Source organism: Chinchilla lanigera, unplaced genomic scaffold (assembly GCF_000276665.1).
Source record: "Chinchilla lanigera isolate Chin_1 unplaced genomic scaffold, ChiLan1.0 scaffold00055, whole genome shotgun sequence".
Classification (NCBI taxonomy): Eukaryota; Metazoa; Chordata; class Mammalia; order Rodentia; family Chinchillidae; genus Chinchilla; species Chinchilla lanigera.
The window spans coordinates 11,063,005-11,085,033 of NW_004955456.1; the positions used below are offsets into that span (position 1 = coordinate 11,063,005).

Sequence of the window (22,029 nt, forward strand, 5' to 3'; positions counted from 1 at the left end):
AAGAGAGGGACAGAGGCAGGAAGACAGGTGAAGGAGGGAGGGAGAATGAAAGCAAGTTCAAGGTCCTTAATACCTCCAGAACCATGTAAGTTTTTGTTAGAATAAGTACTAACTATAGATCTTGCTGAAATTTTTATGAACACTTGAGAACTCAGATTTGTATAATAAAGCTTCCCTTTTCAAGTGACAGATCTCTGAACATATAGTAAAAGCAAATATAATTTGAATCAATATCTTCAAAATGCTAGACATTTTTGAACCTTAAAAAACTTGTCCCTTACATGTTCTTCCATGACAAGACTGCTAAATTTAAATCAGAGTCACCAGATAAACTTCAAGAAATGAGATTAGTATCACCGGTATCACAGTATTTTATAATGCAATGTATTTGGATTTTGTTATTGTCCTACACTCTTGAAGAAAGAATATATTTGAATATACTTTTCATGTAGGCAGTAATTTTTAGTGTGTATATCTATGCAAAAATTACTTATATGTGTGTATAAATAGGGTATCTACATATATAATTTAATAAATTCCACAAACTTTGTTTTATCTCACTTTCATAATATATTGTTTTTGTCCAATATTAACGAAGCTAATCAGTTATCATATAGACAGCTAAGTTAGGTAGAAATATTACAAGCAGTCAGACAGTGCTAGGCTGGCTGTCAAAAGAGTCAGTGAAGAGGATGAAAACACATTACCACTGTGGTTGGAGGCACACCCATTGAAGGCTAAGCCTCATGATAAAGACGGAATGACCAGGTCTAAATGCTACCCCCAGAGATAAGCAATATACTATAATTGATATCACCTGGTCCAATAAAATTGAGCTAGATATCAGTCACCCCAGTGGGTGACCAAGACCTCCTGATCCATCCTAAAAAAAGCCTTTGATTATTCCATGTATAATTGCTACACAACCTACTTCCCCACTGGATCAATGTTACCTAATCGCCTGTACTTATAATCTTATTGGTTGATACCCACATTGTACCCACCTCCTGATTTTGTACCCATCCTGTGATCTTGCTGTGTAAACCTTCCTCTGAGAAGTGGGCTTGTTGATAACCCACTTTCAGGTCCCCCACCTATCTCCCAGGAACTAACTCTCTCAATGCATTTTTCCTATTCTTAATCTCCATTGTTCCTTAGAATTCATTTTTTGATTTTGGGGAACATGAACAGCATATCTGACATCTACCAGGTTCAGAGTTATACTTATTTCTCCTGTATTAATACTAATAAAAATCCTTTTATGCTTCTCGGCAGAAATAGGAAACACAAAGTCTTAGATTAAGATTCACCTTTTCTGACATCAGTGAAGATTAGCAGAGGTTTATGTTTTGATTTATCATGCACATTTCAAGCCACACAACCCTATAAGAATGTTTTTTCAGATCCTAATGGGCTACCTAGTCCATCCCATTGCTTCAAGTCACTGCCAGAAATTTAAATGATGGGGCAAAAATCACAAGAAAATGAAATACTATATATACCATGATGTTTGCTGCAGTTTTCCCCTTTATGATAAAAGTTTAAACAAATAAAAAACTCAAATCTATGTCACTGCCCATCAAGAAGAGAATAATTTAGTAAATTATAATGAAAACCAACAAGAATTATGAGTTTTCAATTGCTACATAAAAACATTAGAATGACATATGAAAAACAGCAAATATAAAAGTATATACAACTAGTGATAAAATGTAAATAAGGGTAAGCACTTCTGGAAAGGAATATGCAAACATTAGAATTCTTTCCAAGGATAAGAAAGCATCTTTATTTTTCATAAAGAAAAAAAAACTAATGCATAATGAAAAAAAAAAATTCAAGTCTGATTATACCATTAGTTTCCAGGAGAGTATATGTACTTCATAGCTAAGGTCTCATTTCTGGCTAACTCTAAATGTTATTCTGGGGTTCCTGCCCTCAACTGCAGATTGAAGGGACTGAGCTGAACAGTCCTTCAATCTTTAAACTCTTTAAGTCTTTTCTCACCACTGTAAAACTTTACCAATTATTAAAAAGTCTTCTCTTACTCTTGCTGAATAACAATCACTGTAATGAAGCTGTCAAACATTATAACAAGACAGATTCTGAACAAAGTACCCAAATTATACCTAAATACTCTCTGAAGGCCTTAATTTCTGTCACCTTAGTTTTCTACCAGTTAAGCAAATGGCCAAGTTGTTGTTTTACCACATGCCAAGACTGATGCTTTCTCTCTGGCACCTTGTTTGGTTCACTGAGTGTGAAAAGTGGCAGGCTGGATGGAAGGAAAATCTTTCATGTAATATTTCTTCATTTCACTTGTGGGTGATGGGTCCCATGGTAAGCATTGCCTTGCTTTTGCCTTTTAGTTTTCTCTAAGACTGACACATACAAAATATACACCCCCCAGAGGCCCAAAGAAAATGCTCAGATTTTTGCAGATAGCCTAGAGCAGGAGGTGGGGAAGAAAAGAAAAAGAAACAGCAAACAGAAACCTTATTTGTTCTTTTAATCTTTCTTAGACAAATTCTACACTAGAGAAAGCCACAGATGAGGATCTTATAGCGGTGTTAAACACTACTTAAGTCCCCAGAGAGGAAAGGAACGCATTCCATTTAGTATTCACTGTGGTAAACTGCTCAGCTTTCCTGAAACATAATCTAACAGAGCAGTCAGAAAAAGCACAGACCAGGATACTTGCACTCAGCTGTTTATACTGCACACCCTCCCAGGGAAGAAATCAAAGAAAAATATTCTCAAAACTAGCTATCGTAAGCCCATTTCCAATGACTAATTCAATAAATGTAATTCAGACAATATGCATGAAAATTGCATTGTGTTATAGACACTATACCACAGTGAGATGAAATTCCTTGTCCTTAAGAAAATCACAATCTGAACAGAAGACAAAACAAATAGATATTAACAAGATTAACAAAAAATAGGCAGTAAAAAATGAGTGTAAAATCAACAGTCACAAATAATTGAGAATAAATAACTAACTCAAAATATGCACAGAGAAATACATGTTCATTGGCCTAACAATCTTGATGTCTATCAAGGACCTACTAATGCTCTAATAAGAGGAATTAACACATTCACATCTGAATTTCAGTCTTAACTTATTCCATAGTTTATTCACAGACTTAACATGGGATGTATTTCAAATTACATGACTCTCAAATACCAGATTGAAGTCAAGCCCCTGAAGCACTGATGGTGAATACAGAATATTCATAATGAATGCCATCTAGACCCCTCCACTTGGATATAAAAATCATAAGCAGGAAACTGTCCTTACTCATGAGATAAAAGTGATAATATTAATGACACCTATGCATTAAGTCCTAACAGCAGACATTAGTTAAGCCCAAGTCTTAAATTAAAAATGAAATATGAAACAAGAAAACTAAGGAAACATACTCTATCTAGTTTTGTGTGACTATCAACTGGCATAAAATCAAGGTCAGAACCTATGTGTTACAATAAATGCCCTTTTAACTGATTATCACTCAATTAACCATCTAGATTAGCAGTGCACCATAGTACACTACTCCAAATCTGTGTGTGATAGCTTTATTTATCATGGAAAATACAGATTTAATTAACTGTATGCAAACCAGCAATGAGTACAAAATTCAAGTGAAAACTCTATGGAAATTAAGCTAAGTACATTAAAGATTTAATGAAGGGAATTCCTTTAAAATGTTATTTAATTAAATATGGACAACAAAAAACACTGTGATGTGCAACCTTAAATCAGATTATTCACATACGTCTAAACCATTGTATCATATGTAATAAATCCTCATGATCAATTATCTATGTGTTATGGATGAAGTTTACAGAACAACTGCAATACAAATCAACAGAACTTTTCTCAAGTGAGCAATCACTGCATACTGTAAACTCCTGGGATCTCTGAGAAAACTTGATAACAAGGATGTAACTCAGACCAACTGAACCAGAATGCATGCGGTTGATATTTGGACAGCAACATTTTTAAAGCTCCCAAAGTAGTCCTAATATGCAACAGAAGATCCAAACTACTGCTCTACAGCAAAAGATTGGTGAAAGCATGTGTAATCATCATACAATAAAATTTAAGAATACATTTTTTCTTTTAACCTGGTCCAGCTTATAAATGCATCATAAAACAGATAATATCTGATAAGAAGTATTTTGGTATAATATACCAAAAAGCAGTAACAACCAAGTTGTTACAGCTGTAAACTGAATCTAATGTGAATGCCTTTCATACCAATATTCTATAGGACAGATCCATCAACTAAGCCAAAGAGAGGCTGCAAAAATCCTGCCTGTAACTAAAAGTTCTTCAGCCTTTCTGTAACACTGAACTACCTATCCTGCTCCATCTATAGCATCTTAGAATCTTCCAGGCTAGCCGAAGAGGACATAATCATGTTCTAGGACAACAGAGGATGATGAGTTTTAAAAGGCTGGTCATGGGGGCTGGGGATTTAGCTCAGTGGCAAAAGCGCCTCCCTGGCAAGCGCAAGGTCGTGAGTTCGGTTCCCGGTACCGGAGAAAAACCAAAAGAAAAACCAAAAAAAAAATAAAATAAAATAAAAAATAAAAGGCTGGTCATGGGTAAGAAGAGCCTGGTGGTACCTTTTGGAAAGAGAAGGGACAGAAACTTAGCTTGAGGTGAGCAGACCAAAACTCTCCAATTTAGGAAGCCAAATTCTTTAATTGATTTCCTAACATACATAAAAAACATATACATACTACTATACCAGGTGCTATACACAAATGCAAGAAAACCAAAATGACATCTAAAAAAAGGCAACATAAGTCAATATTCCTCTTCTGCTGTAACTATATACCAGGCAGCTCTTCAACAAGGAGCTATTATTGCCTGTTGAAATGATATCTACTGCACTCAGGGGCACATAAGGGCAACAAGGCTTAATGAAAGCCACATTTGATGTACTCTGTGCTCTTCAATAACAAGTGGCTCAATTGCTGCCTGTGGTCCTCCTCATATGCTTAAGAAGTAATCTGGAATCAACTCTTTGATTTAGATCTGCTGCATCTTTTACTTCCAAAGTACACTGGTAATAATGTGTCCTCAAATTTAACATTTGAAACTAGGATTCAATTTACCTCTTTGTACTTACTTGAAAAAATGACTGTAATTGAAATCCTTTGATAGCAAGTGAAGTCCTTAAAACTTCTGGGGAGTTGCTATTTATTTGAGCTACTAAAACTATAAACAAACTCAGCGTAGTGGCACATGCTTGTTATCCCAGCACTCAGGAAGCTGAGGCAGGAAGGTTGATGCAAGTTTGAGGCTGACCTGGGCTACAAAGTATGTTCAAGAGGGCAGCCTGAACTGCATAGCGAAACCCTGTCTCAGAAAAAAAAAAAAAAGGAAAATAGAACAAAAAGCACCAACTTTAAATGATCTTCACACTGAAATGATTCCACTTTAAGAAGGATGAAAAATTTTGTAGCCAGCCTGGTCAGAAGATTAAGTCCTTCCATGGCTCAAAAGACCAAGCATTCCACTGGCAAAGATGGTACACACCTGTAATCTCAGCTACTTAGGATGCTGAGATGGGAGGACTGTGGTTGGAGGCCAGTCTGGGCAATGTGCTGTGACCCTGTCTCAAAATAAAACCTAAAAGAACTAGGGATGTAGCTCAATAGCACAGCATACCTCAGATCTAAATCCAGTACTACAATAGAAAGGAAAACGGCAGCGGGGAGGAATTGAGGGAGGGAGAGCAGGGAAAATGTTCCCATATCAACTAGCAAATACAGGGTAGAAACAAAGCTCTTCCCTGTAAAAATTCCTCTCCCTATAAAATGAGAAAAAGAAAATCACAGTGATGCTTTGTAGCGTGTTCCCTAGCTTAAATTTCTTCTGAATTTTCCAATTGGTTTCATGTTAAAAATTTATTGCTTTATTCTAATGGAAGAACCCAATAAAATTCTATAAAATATTACTAACAGTTTAAGTACAGTCATCATGATTATGTACATTTCCAAACAAAGTGTGTAAATCAATTTCAAATTAACTCTAAAGCTAAAGGCTGAGGTACAGTTCATACTTTAAACTTACACAGATATATGCCATAAGGACCCAAGGAAGATTGCAATAGAGTACAATAATATATAAAACAATCTTAACAGTAGTTTTTTACATGGACCTCTTATCAAACCAAAAAAGTATAGTTTAAGCCAAGCATGGAGGTACGCACCTGTAATCCCAGCACTCTGGGGTGCTGAAGCAGAAGGAATTTGAAGGTAGTTTGGGCTATGTAGCAAAACCTCAAGGACAGGCTTGGCTATTATAGTGAAATACAATCTAGACAAATAATAGCTAGCTAGCTAGCTAGCCAGACAGACAGACAGACAGACAGCAATTCCTCAAATTTGAGACCTCACTAGAGTGAGTGACTCAAGAAAAATCCTTTTGCCTCTACTATCCTTTTTCTGACTGAAATGGCTAACATTTTTTCAATAAAATCAGAATGAATAATTGCAATTTATTATAAAAAAAATTCCCAAAATTGCTTGGGAAAAAATTGCAAATACAGTATTGCTTTTAGGGATCTGTATGTGAAAGGAACAGCAATAAAAGAGTATGAAGATGCAAAAGTATATGTTGATTGATAATGCAATTTATATAAAGCAAAGTAAACATATAAGGAGGTGCCTGGAGCACACTTTGGCAAAGTGTGACTGACATTTCAATTTGGAATGATAAAGGCGGCAATCAAAGACAATTATCATCCTCCACTAGGCACTTATACTCACGTCCTGTATGAGGCAAACATTTAGAAACATTATAGGATTCAAGAGCCTGGCATGGTGGCTGATACCTATAATCCCAGGACTCTGGATGCTGAGGCAGGAAGAGTAAAAGTTTCAACCCAGTCTTGCCAGGAACCTGTCTCAAAATACAAAATAAAAAGAGCTGAAGCTGAGCAATGATTCAGGGTACTGGTGAGGGGGATCTTAAGGAATTCCTGTTTCCAGGAAAAGAGCAAATTTATTTTTACTTATAAACACTGAATACAACTAAAATCCCTGGGCATGAAAACTGATACTGTAGACTACGAAAGGGAAAGAAAAAAAAGACAAACTAGGGCTTAAAATCTGGAGATCAAAAAAATAACGTAATTGAGAGCTTTCTGGGATTATTTTCTTGACCACATAATCCCCAATTAGAATTGATGAAGTCAGAAACCCAAAAATAGCAATGGAACACAAAAAAGCCCTTAAAACAATTTGGTCTCTTATCCAAAGCACCAGGAAATCAGCAAACTAGCAAGACAAGTGCTGGAGCCAAGACTTCAAAACTGCACCATGTCTTAACTACTTTTCTTGCTGCTGAGACAAAATACCTAACACCCCAAATTAAAGGAGGAAAAGTTTATTTCAGTTTACAGTTTTAGAGATTTTAGTTCATAGTTGACTGGCACGGCAGAGGGGCACTGCAGAGAAGAAACAGTCCATGGCAGGCAAAAGGCAGCAAAGCAGTGAAGTACTGAACCAGCCACAGAAGCAGCCTGGCTCTCCTTTTTATCCCTTCCAGCCTACCCACACTTTGGGTAGGCTTCCTCATTATCCACATCGAGAACTGTGCCAAACCAATCAGTAGACTAATTTATTAATCACACAGCCATAATCCCAGCATCACACATCCTAGATCTAGCCATCTCTGAAAAGCACCCCCTATGACCATATGAGGCTTTGGGGAGACATCTAGCCAAACATAAGCCATCTCCTGTAGCATCAGTGGAGCCATGAAACACACCTATCCCTCTCAGGCAACATAAGATCAGCAGAGGTCTGCAAAGACACAGAAACTGTTACGCAGCAATAACAGGAAGCCCTTTTCACCAGCGGTCAACGTGAAGGTGGACTTCTGCTACAGTGGTGCTTGCCTGTCCAAAGAACTATCAGAGAAAGATAGCTAGAAACACAATTTGGATAAGATCCAGTCTTTTAAAAAATATACAGGTAACACCCAAGTTTCAATGAGGTATCACAGAAAAGAATCACAAAAAAGTGTCAGCTTGAAAAAAAAGATAATCAATAGATACTAATACCTAGATGTCAGAGATATTAGAATTATTTGACAAGATTTTAAAACACAGCATAAAAAGTTTCATCTGGTGATTACAAAGAAAATACACAGGTTTCCAGGCCTTCAGACTCAGACTGAATTACACCCTTGGTTGTCCTGGCTCCCTACCTTGCAAGAAGCAGACTGTGGGACTACATACGCTCCATTATCCCATAAGCCTATTCCCATAAAACTACTTCTCATACAGCTATATTTATCTAACTTATTGGTTCTATTTCTCCAGAGAAACCTAATATACTATACCATAAAAATATTTATGAAAAGAAAACAATAGTGGTCTCATTAATATCAGATAAAGCACATTTCAAAGCACACACAATTACCAGGGACAAAGAGGAACCTTACATGATTAAAAAAGACTCCACTGAGATAACATAATGATCCTAAAATGCACTTGCACTAAAAACCAGAGTTGCAAAATACGTGCAGTAAACATACTCAGCAATTGATAAAACAAACAGAAAATCAAGGATAGAGAAAAACTCAATATTATCAACCCAGAGGGTCTACTTGACATATACTATATAAAACATTCCCTTCAAGGCCAAATATAAATTCTTTCCAAATGCCCATATAAAACACATCAAGAAAGACCCTGTGATGGGCCAGAAACAAACCTCAGCAATTTAAAAAGTTAAAAATCTCATACTAAGTTCCCTGGCCAAAACGGGCTCAAATTAGAAATGCGAAGCCAAGATAATCAAAAAATGTTCAATACTTAGAAACAAAACTACAGTATATTTAGAAATACACCATGCATAAAAGAGATCTTAATGTAAACTTAAATACACTGAGCTAAATGAAAGTAAAAACATAATACATCAAACTCTGTGGAACATAAACCAGTGTTTCAAGGGACCTTCTATAGCTCAAAATGTTCACATTAAAAAATATGAAAACTCTCAAACTGGTAACATAAGCTATCACCTCAAAAACCTGGAAAAAGAAGAACAAAAATAACCCTGGGTCAGCAAGATAAAAGAAGTTAGGAGAAAAGAAAATAATGAAGTACATCAATGAAACTAAAGACTGGTTCTTTGAAAAGATCAATAAAACTGACAAATCTTTCTAGCAAGAATAACTAATAAAAAATACAAATATTAATTACCATATCAAAGATGTCATAGATAATAGGATCTGCAAACATAAAAAGGATAAGAAACAGAACGTGAAGAGTTTCGTCAAAAAGTAAAAACTACTATAACTCACCCACTATAAAAAAAAATCATTTAAGCAGCCTAATAACTATTAAACAGATGAAATGCCTAACTTTAAAAATTCCTGAAAAAACTGTATACTGTAGTGCAAGATTGTAATTCCCATTACTCGGAAGGCTAAGGCAAAGGATCCCAAGTTCAAGATCAATCTGGGCAAATTAGGAAGACCCTGTCTCAAAGTACAAAAAATGGCTAAGAATATATAAACTTGAACCAAATTTCACATCTTATACAAAACTTTACTTCAAAATGGATCATGGGATTTAAATGTAAGATATAAAACTTTCAAGAAAATTCAAAAGAAAATATTTAGGGATAGGCAAAGAGTTCTTACATTGACAGCAAAAGTAAAATATATAAAGGACACTCCAGAGGACATAGACCAGTAAATAATTATAATAAGATGCATTATATGCATGGAAAGACAAACACTAGCACTGTTGAGGGAGATCAAGTAAGAATGCTTAGGTGGATAAAGGCAGACATTAGGAAGCAAAAGGGAAGAATGGACTCAGTCTGACCTTTAAAGATCAGTATAGCAGTCTGAGAACATCACAAAGAACCATAAATTCAGGAAGGACATCAGTTACAAGGCTTCTCTTAGAAGCCAGAAGGGAAATTAAGAACTAAAAGAGGTTCTCTGGGAACACATGGATGAGACTGTGATGCCTTAGATATTGTATGGAATTTAAGAGAATATAAGAGAAAAAGAATGTCTGATTAAGGAAGCAATTAACTTTATCTTAAAAATGTTGCACTTGAGACATCTGCTGAATTTTAAGATACATATCTAACCTAGTCAAATATATACGCCTTGAACTCAAAAAAGTATTAGACGAATTACAAAGATTTTGAAATCATCAGTTATAGGAACTAATGAAAAACATGGAAATAGGAAATTCCTCAAGGAGAGCATATGTAGAAATGAGAAGGGAACGGGAAACAGGAAAAACTTGATTCAACTAAGCATTCTTGTGAAAGGATGCACCTCTCTCAAATAATTGGTATGGAAGTTTTTAGAGAGGGCTGTTTATGTTTATGCGATGGTGGTAAAAGAGCTATTAGCTTTTCTGTATGTATGTCTAATTTTGGAAATGTATCAGAACCCCGATGATCACAAATTCTTCCATACCAATGTTTTTGGCCAGGTATTACTTAACTTTCTTAATTTTTCCTTTTTATGACTGATAATTACTTAAGTTATTTTCCTAAATAGTAAAACTGGGAAATGGCTATTGAAGATATCATATAATATATTTTCTTAAGGTTGCTGATAAACTTTGCAGAAAAAAATATCTTTCCAACAATTACTAGTTTAATACTTTGGTTTCTCTTCAGATCATATAAACCAACAATTACTAGTTTATATCAAATCAAAAAGTCAGTGTTTGGGCTGAGGGTGTGGTTCAGCAGAAAACCACGTGTACAAAGCCCTGAGTTCAAGATGCAACACGATTAAAATAATAAAATAAAATAAAAATGGTCAGTGCTTTAAAATGAAGAGGAAGATTTATCTTCCATCCTTTTTCAGGCAGTGAAAAAAATTTCAAATTAAGAACATTTTATAAGAATAGCTTTTGAATGAATACAAAAAAGAATGGTTTAAATTTATTTCATAAGCATCTCTCTCCCTATGTTTACACTAAGACATTTTATCTCTCCAGATGAAATTCATTTTGATGAACTTTGGAGGAAATGTTGCAATGTGGATTTAAAAAATGAATCCTTGTGAAGAACAAAAGAAAAAAAGTTCTGCTGAAACCACTGAGGTCTGGAGCACCTTAAGCATGTCAAACACAAAACTGAGAGTTCTGTTTCTCTTCTAACCTCTCTTAATAAAATCAAGAAGGAGATTCTCCAATTAGATATGCAGCTTTACATTGTTTAGCTTTATATCACATTCCTGTATTAATATATGACTCCTTTCTCTCCTTGTTTGGTTGCTAAAGGAAGAGTAATAAGGTAATTCAAATAAGCAATTAACTTAATGCACTTTTTCCTTCTGTAATGATAATTTTTTGAAATGCTTTCTCCCTTTTAGTATTCTTAGTTTATTGACATGATTTACCTCTGACTTTTGAGTTCTCAGAAAAGAACACTGAAGATGAAAAGAAAAGGTTAAAAAGACAGAATACAGTTTTGTTTATCAAAATTCATGACAGCAAACAAACTGTAGTAGGCTTTTGAAAGGAAAGTAACCATCTAAAAAACAAAGAAAAAAATAAAAATCCCAGTAACTGTGGTAATCTTTTCCAATTCTGTTCACAAAGAAATGGTATTTTAGGTATAACAGTTTTAATAGTTAGCAATACAAATAGGTTTAAATGGAAGAGAAATCTTCCAAGTAAAAATAAACAAATTAATATAGAAGAAAAAATGCAGAGAAAAAGTAAGCCCAAAGTGTTCTAACATCTTTTTAAGCTAGGTGAATGGAGAAGACCTTTATAACTGCTTATATAAATAATTACAAGAAATATAAAGACAATTGTTGCAATTTTTCTACCTTGCCACATAGTAATTCTATTCTCTACAGCCTCAGTTTAACTCTATCGTTAACATACCAATGTTTTCAACAAGCAAATCAGAAGGAAACAATTTAAAAGACAGGCCTAAATTTAGGATCATTCTAGAAATCTTCCAGTAACCCAAATTGTCAACAGAAGTGACACAGATGGATCCAGAACCAAAAAGATGTCAAAGGACCCCAAGCAGGGAAAGTTGTATTAAAAAGTGCATACTTTTATCCTTAAAGCAAGGTAAATAGTATGTTAACACATGCACAATTTAATATTAAAATTTCAGATGCAACTAAAATTTATACTTTCTCTAAAATATAATGCCCAACAGATAGTAGAGATAGTAGTCACAAAAATGAATTCCTTTCTGTTCACAAGCAGTACAACAAAGCTCTTCTATATACTAATGAACAGTCAGTTAAATAAAAACAAAAAATAAACTACAAGCAAACTAAGGTAAGGGAAAGTGACTGTCAATTTATTTCAGAATAAAATGTATCATTTCATTACAAATATTCCTCTTAAAAATGCTCTATTCAAACTAAAGTAGCATATCCTGCCTTTCCTGTTTTTGCAGTTTCATTATTTTTCTTCTTTAAATAATGCCTCCGGAAAAGAGTCTGAAGATTCCTTCCTCTAGGTCAGCAGCAATGTGGCAATGTCAGATTGCAAGCAAAGAACCTGTGTTTCATCCAAGAATCATTAAGCCAGAGGAAACACATTCACAAATAAGACTTCTCAGCTCCATTTGCTTCCCCAAGTGGCTAGTGGAGCAGTCAACAGGGGAAGACCAGAGGGTGGTGGCAGGTTTCCCTTGGGAAAATAGAATGTATTGACTTACCTTCTCTGCATACTTGAACTTAACATAGAACCAGCTTGACTTGATCATTGTTTCACCTCTGCCCTCAGAGGAAAAGAAGGTGGAAAAAAATAGGTGGGGGACCCCACAGTACAGAGCTGGAGAAAACAATGGTATGTCAGCAAAGGCTTCTCTCAGATCCTGAGTTCTCCAAAGGGCAGCATGTATTCAAAGACAGGAGGAGTGAAAGGTTAAAAAAATAAAAAAAGAAATGCACTATTTCAAAACGGTCTTCCTCCTCATGTCCCTGCACACCTTCCCCTAGCATCTAAACACTCTGCTGTGATCTTGCTCAGAGAAACTGCACTCCCAGACTGCTTCCCCAAGCTGCCTGCCTCTCCCTCCCTCCTGCTCCCTCTGTCTCTCTTTTGGCTAGATGACAAGTGAATTCCTCATATGGACTTCAGCTGCCTTCATCACAAATGGCACATGTCAGTAAGGCAGGAGGCAGGCCTTGGCTCTGCTGCCCTCCCAGAAGGACAGCCTCTTTTCCCTCCTGCACTGCTCCCTCCCAGGGGATAAATAATGAATTCCAGAACTCCCCTCTGGACACAGTTTAACACCTGGCCAAACATTATCCTGACAAGAGTTTGGGTCTGGAGAAAAGACTCTGCCACAGCTTTAACCCCATGATAGCCAAAATAAGATAAGAAGATGACCTTTCTCCACACCTACAAAGGCTGAAGATATAGCTCTGCTGGGGATATAGCTCAGTGGCACAAGTGCCTGCCTGGCAAGTACAAGGTCCTGAGTTCAATTCCTGGTGCCAAAAAAAAAAAAAAAGGAAAGAAAAAATATGTAATAAATCCCTTCAAAAAGATTATAACACTGAAAACAATTGAGTCTCTAGGAAAATGTGAATCAGAATCCATCTTTAAATTTTCCAACTGGAAGAAGCAACATCTTCCAAATTCTCAGAGCCAGAGCAAGAGAAATGGGGCAGTTTGCCCTTCCCTTAACTGCTAAAAGAGCTCCTGGAATTCAGCTGAAGGAACTAACAACTTCAAAAGACGACTGATACTTTACAGATTTTTTTTTCAGAATTGTAATGACGTTTTACTGAAGACATTTAGGTACATGGAAAACAGTGATTCTCAAAATAGGGATGCTACATCTCTCGTGTCTACTTTCCATATCTCTACAACCAAATAAAATATTTATTAAACACAAAATAATTAATATCATCTGGACTTAAAAGTAGATTCTGAATTTAGGGGAAAAGCGAAAAGAAGGAAGGGGAAAGGAAAAATATAAATATAAATATATATATATATACACACATACACGCACACACCATAGTTAAGATAGTTATACTACCAATTTCTTTTTTAATTTTAATTAGTTTATTGAAAAGAAAAGTTTGTACCTATATTGTTTGATCAAGTTTTCACATCCAAGGGGCCAGGGATACAGCTCGTGGCATAAGTGCCTGCTTGGCAAGCTAAAGGTCCTGAGTTTGATTCCCAGCCCTCCCCAACCCAAAAAAAGTTTTCATGCCTGTATCTTGTAATACAAGCAACTACTTTGAAGAGAGCAATGTGCAATGTACCAACCATTGTTACTCTCCTACAATCTTGTTCTGAAATTTTGTATTGTTTTTTCCTTTAAAATAAAAATAAATAAATAAAAGTACATTCCGTAGGATGCTGTAAACTATCGCTCCTGGGAAAGAGAAAGACAGAATCAGATGAGTCTGAATATATGATGTTATTAGCCTGCATCTTCCACGTGGTGTAAATAAAATCTGAAATATTCCACTATTCACTCCCTTTGTGCCCGTACTTATTCCTAAAGCAAAAGGGAAAACTAAAGCTAATGGGTACCCTATACTGCAAATAGAGGGTTCAAAGTCTACAAGCAGGTACATGTTCCTTTCCTACCTACAAAAGACCAGGACTATGTATGGCTCACTGCTCGGCTCCCTACCTCTGTTATGGAGGCACCAAAGATACAGACCTACAGACACTCCATCTAAGGGACATCATGCGTTCTTCAATTAAGGTGTTTGAAGGCATCAACATACACTGTGACCTAAACAGTCAACCACTAACTGTCTTCATGAAAACAGAACGGATACATACTCATTTTGAAGCTGCCATTTACTTATGATCAGCTTAAGCAAGCAGTTTCATTTTCATGCTCAAATTTTTAAGAGTCAGTGTCACTGAAAGGCTGTCCAAAATAATCCCTGCGCCTAACTGGGCATGGGGGGGGGGGCACACCTGTAATCTCAGCATGCTCGGAGGATGGGGCAGGGGAATCACAGATTCAAAACCAGCCTAGATAATTTAGTAACTTACTAAGAACCCCTCTCAAGAAGTAAAAGAGACATAGTTCATTGTGAAGGCTCTAGATTCAAACCTCAGGCAGGCAGACAGGCAGGAAGGAAGAGGGGGAAGGAGGAGAGGAAGGAAGGAAGGAAGGGGCAGTAAGACAGACAGGGAAGGAGGAAAGGAGGAAAGAATACAATAAAAGAGAAGGAAAAGAACAAAAAAAGAAGAAAAAGAAATCCTTACCCTTGTACCAATCAGTCACAATTATGAGCCTCCATGTAATAATTCTGAAGCAGCATTTTCCCCTATAGTTCCCCTAAAAATCTAATACTATTTCAGCGGAGTACCTACACAAGTGTATAGTAAACTTCATATTAAGATCTACAGAAAGTGTGCCAAAACTCATTCCCCAAGACTTCCCCAAGACTTGTTTCTATGAATCTCAGTGTATTCTAATTCAAATTAGTAACTGACAGAGGATACAGGTCACATAGGGTGTAGAAAAAGAGAGTCTATGGAATTCATACCACAAAGAAGACCTCTAGTTTCTTTGAGAACAACTCCTATCTGCTTAGTGGTCTCCTAAAACTCCCAAGAATCGTTCTGGCATCCAAGTGTTCTTGTCTAGAACACCCTGATAGTCCTCCATCACCATCACAGTTTCTGACTCTTTCGACCAGCACTTAATTTCTCTAAGAAGTATTACTTAATCTCATCCCCATGTCTGAGTTGGATGAAACTATGAAGTTCTGACTTGTCCCTCTCTTAGTATTTATCTTAGAATGTCATTTCTGATATTTACCTCTAGGAATCTTCCTATGAATTGGAGGCTGGTTGACTGAAGTCCCAAATCTACCTCAATCACAGTTAAAGCCTGAGGCTCAGCACAGGACTGAACACTCACGATGTTTTTTTAGTATTTGTTGGATGACTGGATGGATGAGGAGGAAAGGCTAGGTCATACAGCAAGAACAGGGATAAGACAATGCTTAGAGTATTTCCACAGATATATTAAAGAGTCTCTAAATGTTTACTATTATTGTAGCCTTAAGCAGAGTGGGGAAGACTTTGGAAATTTCCTTCAAAAGCAGAGAGAAAGCAATTAGGTAAATGCACTGATAGACAACACCTTTAAAGCCATTACATGCTGAGACCCACTGATCTGTAATGATAACAGTCCAACATTTTGATTCTTCCAAATGAAAAAAGAGTTAATAGAGACAGCAAATAGTTAATAAGCTCCTGTGGGAAAAGCGCAAAAGGACAAGAACTTCAAAAAACTGAGAGTGCTGATAAGACAGGAGGTAAAAGGATTATACAGGTCACACAACTGGGATAAGGAGAAAAGGGAAGCCAGATAGGACCACGGTTTCAGAGACTAGTGAGATATCCAGTGTTCCACAGGAAAATAAAGGTGGGAACAACAAGAAGAGCACTGACCAACTGTACTTTGAAATATGCTGGCAAAATATATCATGTCTTCAGGACAGATTATGGAAGAGTAGTTGAAAGTCAGTCCATTTCCTTGTGATTGTTTCCCCTTTGTCATAAAGCCAAACGCCATAAAGCCACATGCTCCAAGAGAAGGAAGGAATGTAAGATAATGCAAGATGCAAAACAGCTATAACTCATGTATAAAGACAACTCATTCACAGGCCTAGTAAAGACTGTACCTGAGGAGGGACTTTGAAAGTTCATGAACACTAGTAGTATCTAAACTTTAGCATGAGGATCCTTTTTCAAAGTACAACAAATAATGAATTTCTCATATGCTAACATCCTAGCAGTCATTCAATGATCAAAGACACAAATTAATATGAATTTAACAATGCTTTTTAATTAATTTTTATTCTGTTAGCCATTCCTTGTATAAATGGATGAAAATAGTATTTACAGAAAGGGTAATCAGGGCCAGCGATCTAGTTCAGTGGCACAAGTGCCTTACCGGCAAGTGCTAGGTTCTGAGTTCAATTACTGGTAACCTCCCCCTCAAAAAAAAGGTAATTATGCCAGGCATAAGAGGAAAGAAAATGAAGCTTAAATTAGGAGGTAAATTACTGGCTGCCATTTTAAAAGGGGTAAGAACAAGACTTGGTAGACTTGGTAGAGGCAGAGAGAAAGATGCAGGGCTTACGTGTAATAGTTTTAGAGATCGAAGAACCACAGAATGCAGGATATGATTGCAAAATAATCATTTACCTCTCTCAACTTAAATTCTCCTTCTATAAAGTGAGGGTAACCAACTCTACATGAAAAGCAGAATTTCTGTGATAACTAGCTGGGCTCATAGCTTGCAAAGGAGTACACAACAGCTTCATGTTCACAGCTGAGCTTGATAAAAGGTAAATGCAAAATCTTAAATTACATCATAATCTTTTAACTTCTACTTAGGAACTAGAGCCAGTTAGAAACACTGCCAAAACATTAGTTCTTCAACTTCTGATCAGCAGTTCCACCTGGTATGAGAGAGGCTTGGTCATCTGATTAGATTCACAGCATGAGCCATAAGGAAGGGAGGAAGAGAAGCAAAGACAACACCAGAAGTCAGCCTAGTTCCTTGGAAGGCAGAGCTGGTAAAAGAGCTGGAAGGCAGAGCTGGCTTCTGAGTTTCAAAGCAGTCATTGCTTCCTATAGGAGTGTGTTCTCTGATAGAAGTCTACCTGGTGTTTTATCTTTCAAGTTTCTGGAGAATTAGAAGTTCACAGAAACTTACACAGAGATGTAGCAAACTAGCAATTGAGGCTTTTTAACAACTCTGAAATTACAACCAAGACAGGCTTCTTTGGCAACTCATTTTCATTTCCTGGCATACACTCCTCCTTCCAACTCCCACTTGCCTTTTTTGTTTTGTTTTAAACAGGCAGTGTACTGTTAAAATGGGACAATCTATGTAAGAGAAATTACTTCAGCTGCACTAAAAGAACTCTATTTCCATTGCAGCTGCACTTGGAACACACCATTTCCTCTGGCCATGCATCTGAATGCCTGCTAAGAGAGTCTGAAGAGGTGTGATGGTGCTCAAGGACTTTCCCTTTCTCAGCAAACAGGACGAGCCACAGCTCTGATAAAGCATTCAGATGGATTCATTTATGAATTCTATCTGTCCAAAGCCACAGCCATCTTCCAGCCTTTGGATGTGGTGTTTCCTCTGCTGAGAAAGACTATTCTCTTTGTCAACACACCAGTGCACATCCAAGAAAGTATACGCATTCATGCCCAAGATACACACACACACACACATACACACTTAACTCAGCCCTCAACATTTTACAAAAGCTTCCCTTGACCCTCCAAGAAAGAATTTGTAAATGAGGAGGCTCAGAAGTTTAGCTTAACAGTAAAGCTTAAAATTATTTCACCGAACTTCAAAGCAAACTACAGAGATAACTGCTACATTATAAACGTTTTCACTCTGAAGTCTACTATTTAGCAGAAAAAGAAAGATGCATGCTTTTTCCTAATCATGACACTGCATGATAAACGAGTTCTTCCTTAAACCTTTAGGGCAAGGAAGAAGTACATATCAGCTGAGCATGTCAGGAGTCAGAAATTATGCCTGTTATCTGCATTTTGACCTCCTCTCTGCTCCTAAGAGGCACAAGGCTTAGCAGGAAAGAAGCCAGGGCTCCTTGCCAAGAACAGACTCAAAAGGCACTAGCTCTGAGTGAAGTACTTTCCAGAGTTCTCAAGGACACCAGGCCTTTGTCCCATCTAGGATTCTCAAGGTGAATGGCCTCACAGAAACTAAGCCATCCTGTATAAAGACTTGAAGATGAAAACAGTACCAATGAAAATTAAACTCAGGATTTCTTGTTTCTTGAAAGCATTCACTCCTAGATACAATCAAAATGTACAGTAAATGTTTAAATTTAAAACATTATTACAGTAAAAGACACACTGTCACTGCTCCCCCTTCAAAATACTCCACCTTGCTTTGAACACACTTAGCCTATTGTCCCTGCCACTTTCTGAGGCAGTTTTGGAAATCCTCTTTCATAACTATCTTTACAAGGTATGATCAAAAGTCCCATGAATGCTACTGCCAAGTCGCATCAAACAAAAATATAAGCTCATAAAAACTTTATGGTGTGTCCTCATCTAACTTATTCACCAGGTATGGCACTATGTGACTTCTGGCTCTTCCCCTAAGTAAATATGACCATGAAAGGTAAACATTTTGAATCAATTCAGGACATCAAGGCAGCCACAACAATGCAAGTAAGGAAATGAAAGAGGGCTTCCAGAACTACTTCGCGAAGTGGCAGGGACGAGGTGATAAATGTGTTCAGTGGGGGCAGGGGTATATTTTGAGGATTTGTTCAGTTCTTCAACCCAGTACTTTCACAGAGATGACCTTTGGTACTTAGAATTGTTTGAGATTGTACAAGGTGTTTTGTTCTGTATTTTGTTATTATTGTTGTGGGGTTTTTGTTTGTTTTCCCAAAAGCCCTCTAAAAGATTCATCTCTTTAAGACTATGCTAAAGGGACCAAACATGTTAAAATAAATAATCTCCTATTGAGAAAAATAGCTACACCAGTTATATAACATGCTGTCTCTGTAAGCAACACGATAAGGATTGTTCCATTTACTCAAGTTCCTGTTATAGAAATATGTCCAGTTGTATAAACTAGCTGAATAAATTGACTCTGACATTAAGCGTCAGGGACTTTTGAGCTAAGAAACCAAATAGGAAGCTACCCATATTTTCTTTGCTATAAAAGAGAAAGACAACATGTGCCTAGTGTAGAAGGAACAGCTATATATTCAAAAGAACTTATCAAAATATACTGAGATTGTAATTAAGAACTGGATCAATGGTGAAGAGATTTTTCTAAAAGGCTTCTAAAAATAGATACATTATGACTTATTTTCAAATATAAAAGTATTTAAGCTCTGAAGCAGCTGCCTCATGCCTTGCCTATGTCTAAAATGCATATACTAAAACCACTCTATTTCAAGAGAGCAAGGTAGCACATTTCCCTTGATTTCAGAACTTGTCAGAAATGGAGGGAGCAACATGTATTTTACAGAAGCCAAACTATAGATTTCTGATTGTTTCATCAAAAACTCCACACCAATAGGATCTAGTCCTTCCCAGTAAGGTTACCAATACTTCAAAAATGTGGTAATACATGACAAAAGATTTTATAAAAATAATGCAGCATCTGACACACAAAAAGAAATGCCAACATTACATATTGAGAAGCTAACTCAAACAGACAACAGTAAGCATTAACCATTCTACATAAGGAACACAAGAAGTAAACAAGGAAACACACACACACCAGGCTCAAATGACTTGGCAGTACGCCAGGGGAAACTAATGATACACACAAGAAAAGGCTTATTACCTACTCTTGTAAAGTTGTACATTGCAAAAATAAAGTCAATATACCACACACAGAAGTTGATGAGCATCGAGAAAACAGTAAGATGCATTAGAGAGGGATGAGGAACACTTCCTACAAAAAGAAAACTCAACAGAAAATATAAAAATGATTTGGTCAAGGAAGGAACAAGACATTCCAGGTAGACATAAAACATCTACAAAAGCAAAAGAAAGAAAACTAAATTGTGTTTCTTACCATCAATATATATTTCACTGGTTAGTACTGTTCATGTTCATCTAATCTCTGCATCAAGTGCCTTTGCAAAAAAACAGAATCATTCTGAAGTTTGATACTGTGTCTTTTTATAAAATCTCAATCTCTTCCCCATATACATTTTATATATATATATATATATATATATATATATATATATATATTTCTGTACAACTTGAGTTACATACCTATTCCCTTTATACACAGAGTTACACAGATAGAGGGTGGCCAAGTTATTTTAACTGGTTGTGCAATATGAACTCAGAATGATTATAATTACAGTTTCTGTTATAAAATGTGGTTTTGTTCTTTAATATTCATTGACTACTAGCTTGCTTCCCACACACAACACATTATTTACCCCACAGTGGCTTGGTGCATCAATTATGGTAATAGTTTGTGAATAACATTCACATTATGGAAAAATGAGCCTGGTTACTTAGCTCTCCCGCTGGAAAATTGTCACAAACATATGTATCATCTGCCTCTACTTAGAATGCAGCAATTAGTAATTATAGCTGTATAGACTTTTTTAAAGCAAAGAGGGAAATTAGACCTGAACTGCCATGTTTTCAAATGTTCTTAGGATGTTGTTTAAAATTATTTTGTTTGAACCCTAGTTAAAAAATGAAAATGCAATTTAACAAAACAAAAAAAAAATCATCACTAATAGCACACAAGATATGAAGAACTACACAAAGCATCTCACAAATGACATCTATTAAACAATTCCTTCTTCATCTAGGTCAGACTGGGGATGAACACAGCAGCCATACTGTGAAGAGAGGCAGACTTGAACTCATATCCTCACCTTACCTTCTCCTGCTCAGTGAAACCGTAACTTATTGGGTGCCTACTACAGGATAGTTCTGGGTTCTTAAGAAACTAAACAGATAATTCAAAGTAATTTTTCTCAACAAGGTTATTATGGAGTAAAAGAACTAGAAACATAAATCATTACAATTAAGTATGAAGGGCATAGATAAAAAATTTTAAGATACTGGAAAACTTTATAGAGAATTATTTCTGTTGAAAGAGAAAAAGAGAAAGTTTTATGCAGGGATGGACTCCTGAGCTTCAGTGGTAGAATAACATTAGCCTTCATGGACGAAGGAAGATCCCTACCTCAAAATAAAGTCCAAGATCCGAAAATGCAAATGAACAGTTAAGAGGAAAAGGAGGTAATGAGAGAGAGAGAGGAGGAAGAGAAAGACCTGATAAGCTTGAATTTTGATGGTCACTCTGCTTAGATTGGTGGAAGAGGGTGATATCAGGACATGAACCCAGAGCCTTTGCACTGAGCTACATCTCAACATTTTTATTTTTTTATTTATTTATTTTTTGAGACAGGCTCTCACTAGGTTGCTCAGGCAAGACTCAAACTTGCAACCCTCTCGCACCAGTTTCTCAAAGTTCTAGGATTATAGACATGCACAACCA

At 36.4% G+C, this 22,029-nt stretch overlaps 1 protein-coding gene across 5 annotated transcripts in view; it reads right to left on the reverse strand.

The window, feature by feature from the left end:
• The window catches only part of Auts2 (autism susceptibility candidate 2), a gene marked incomplete in the record, with an annotated part of 1,123,237 nt that overhangs the window by 768,480 nt on the left and 332,728 nt on the right, over positions 1–22,029 (reverse strand). The window contains 1 exon segment of one of the 5 annotated variants that reach the window (XM_013520555.1): positions 12,694–13,053. Within the exon segment in view, the coding sequence (XP_013376009.1) occupies positions 12,694–12,741 (48 nt within the window). 5 annotated transcript variants of the gene reach the window in all.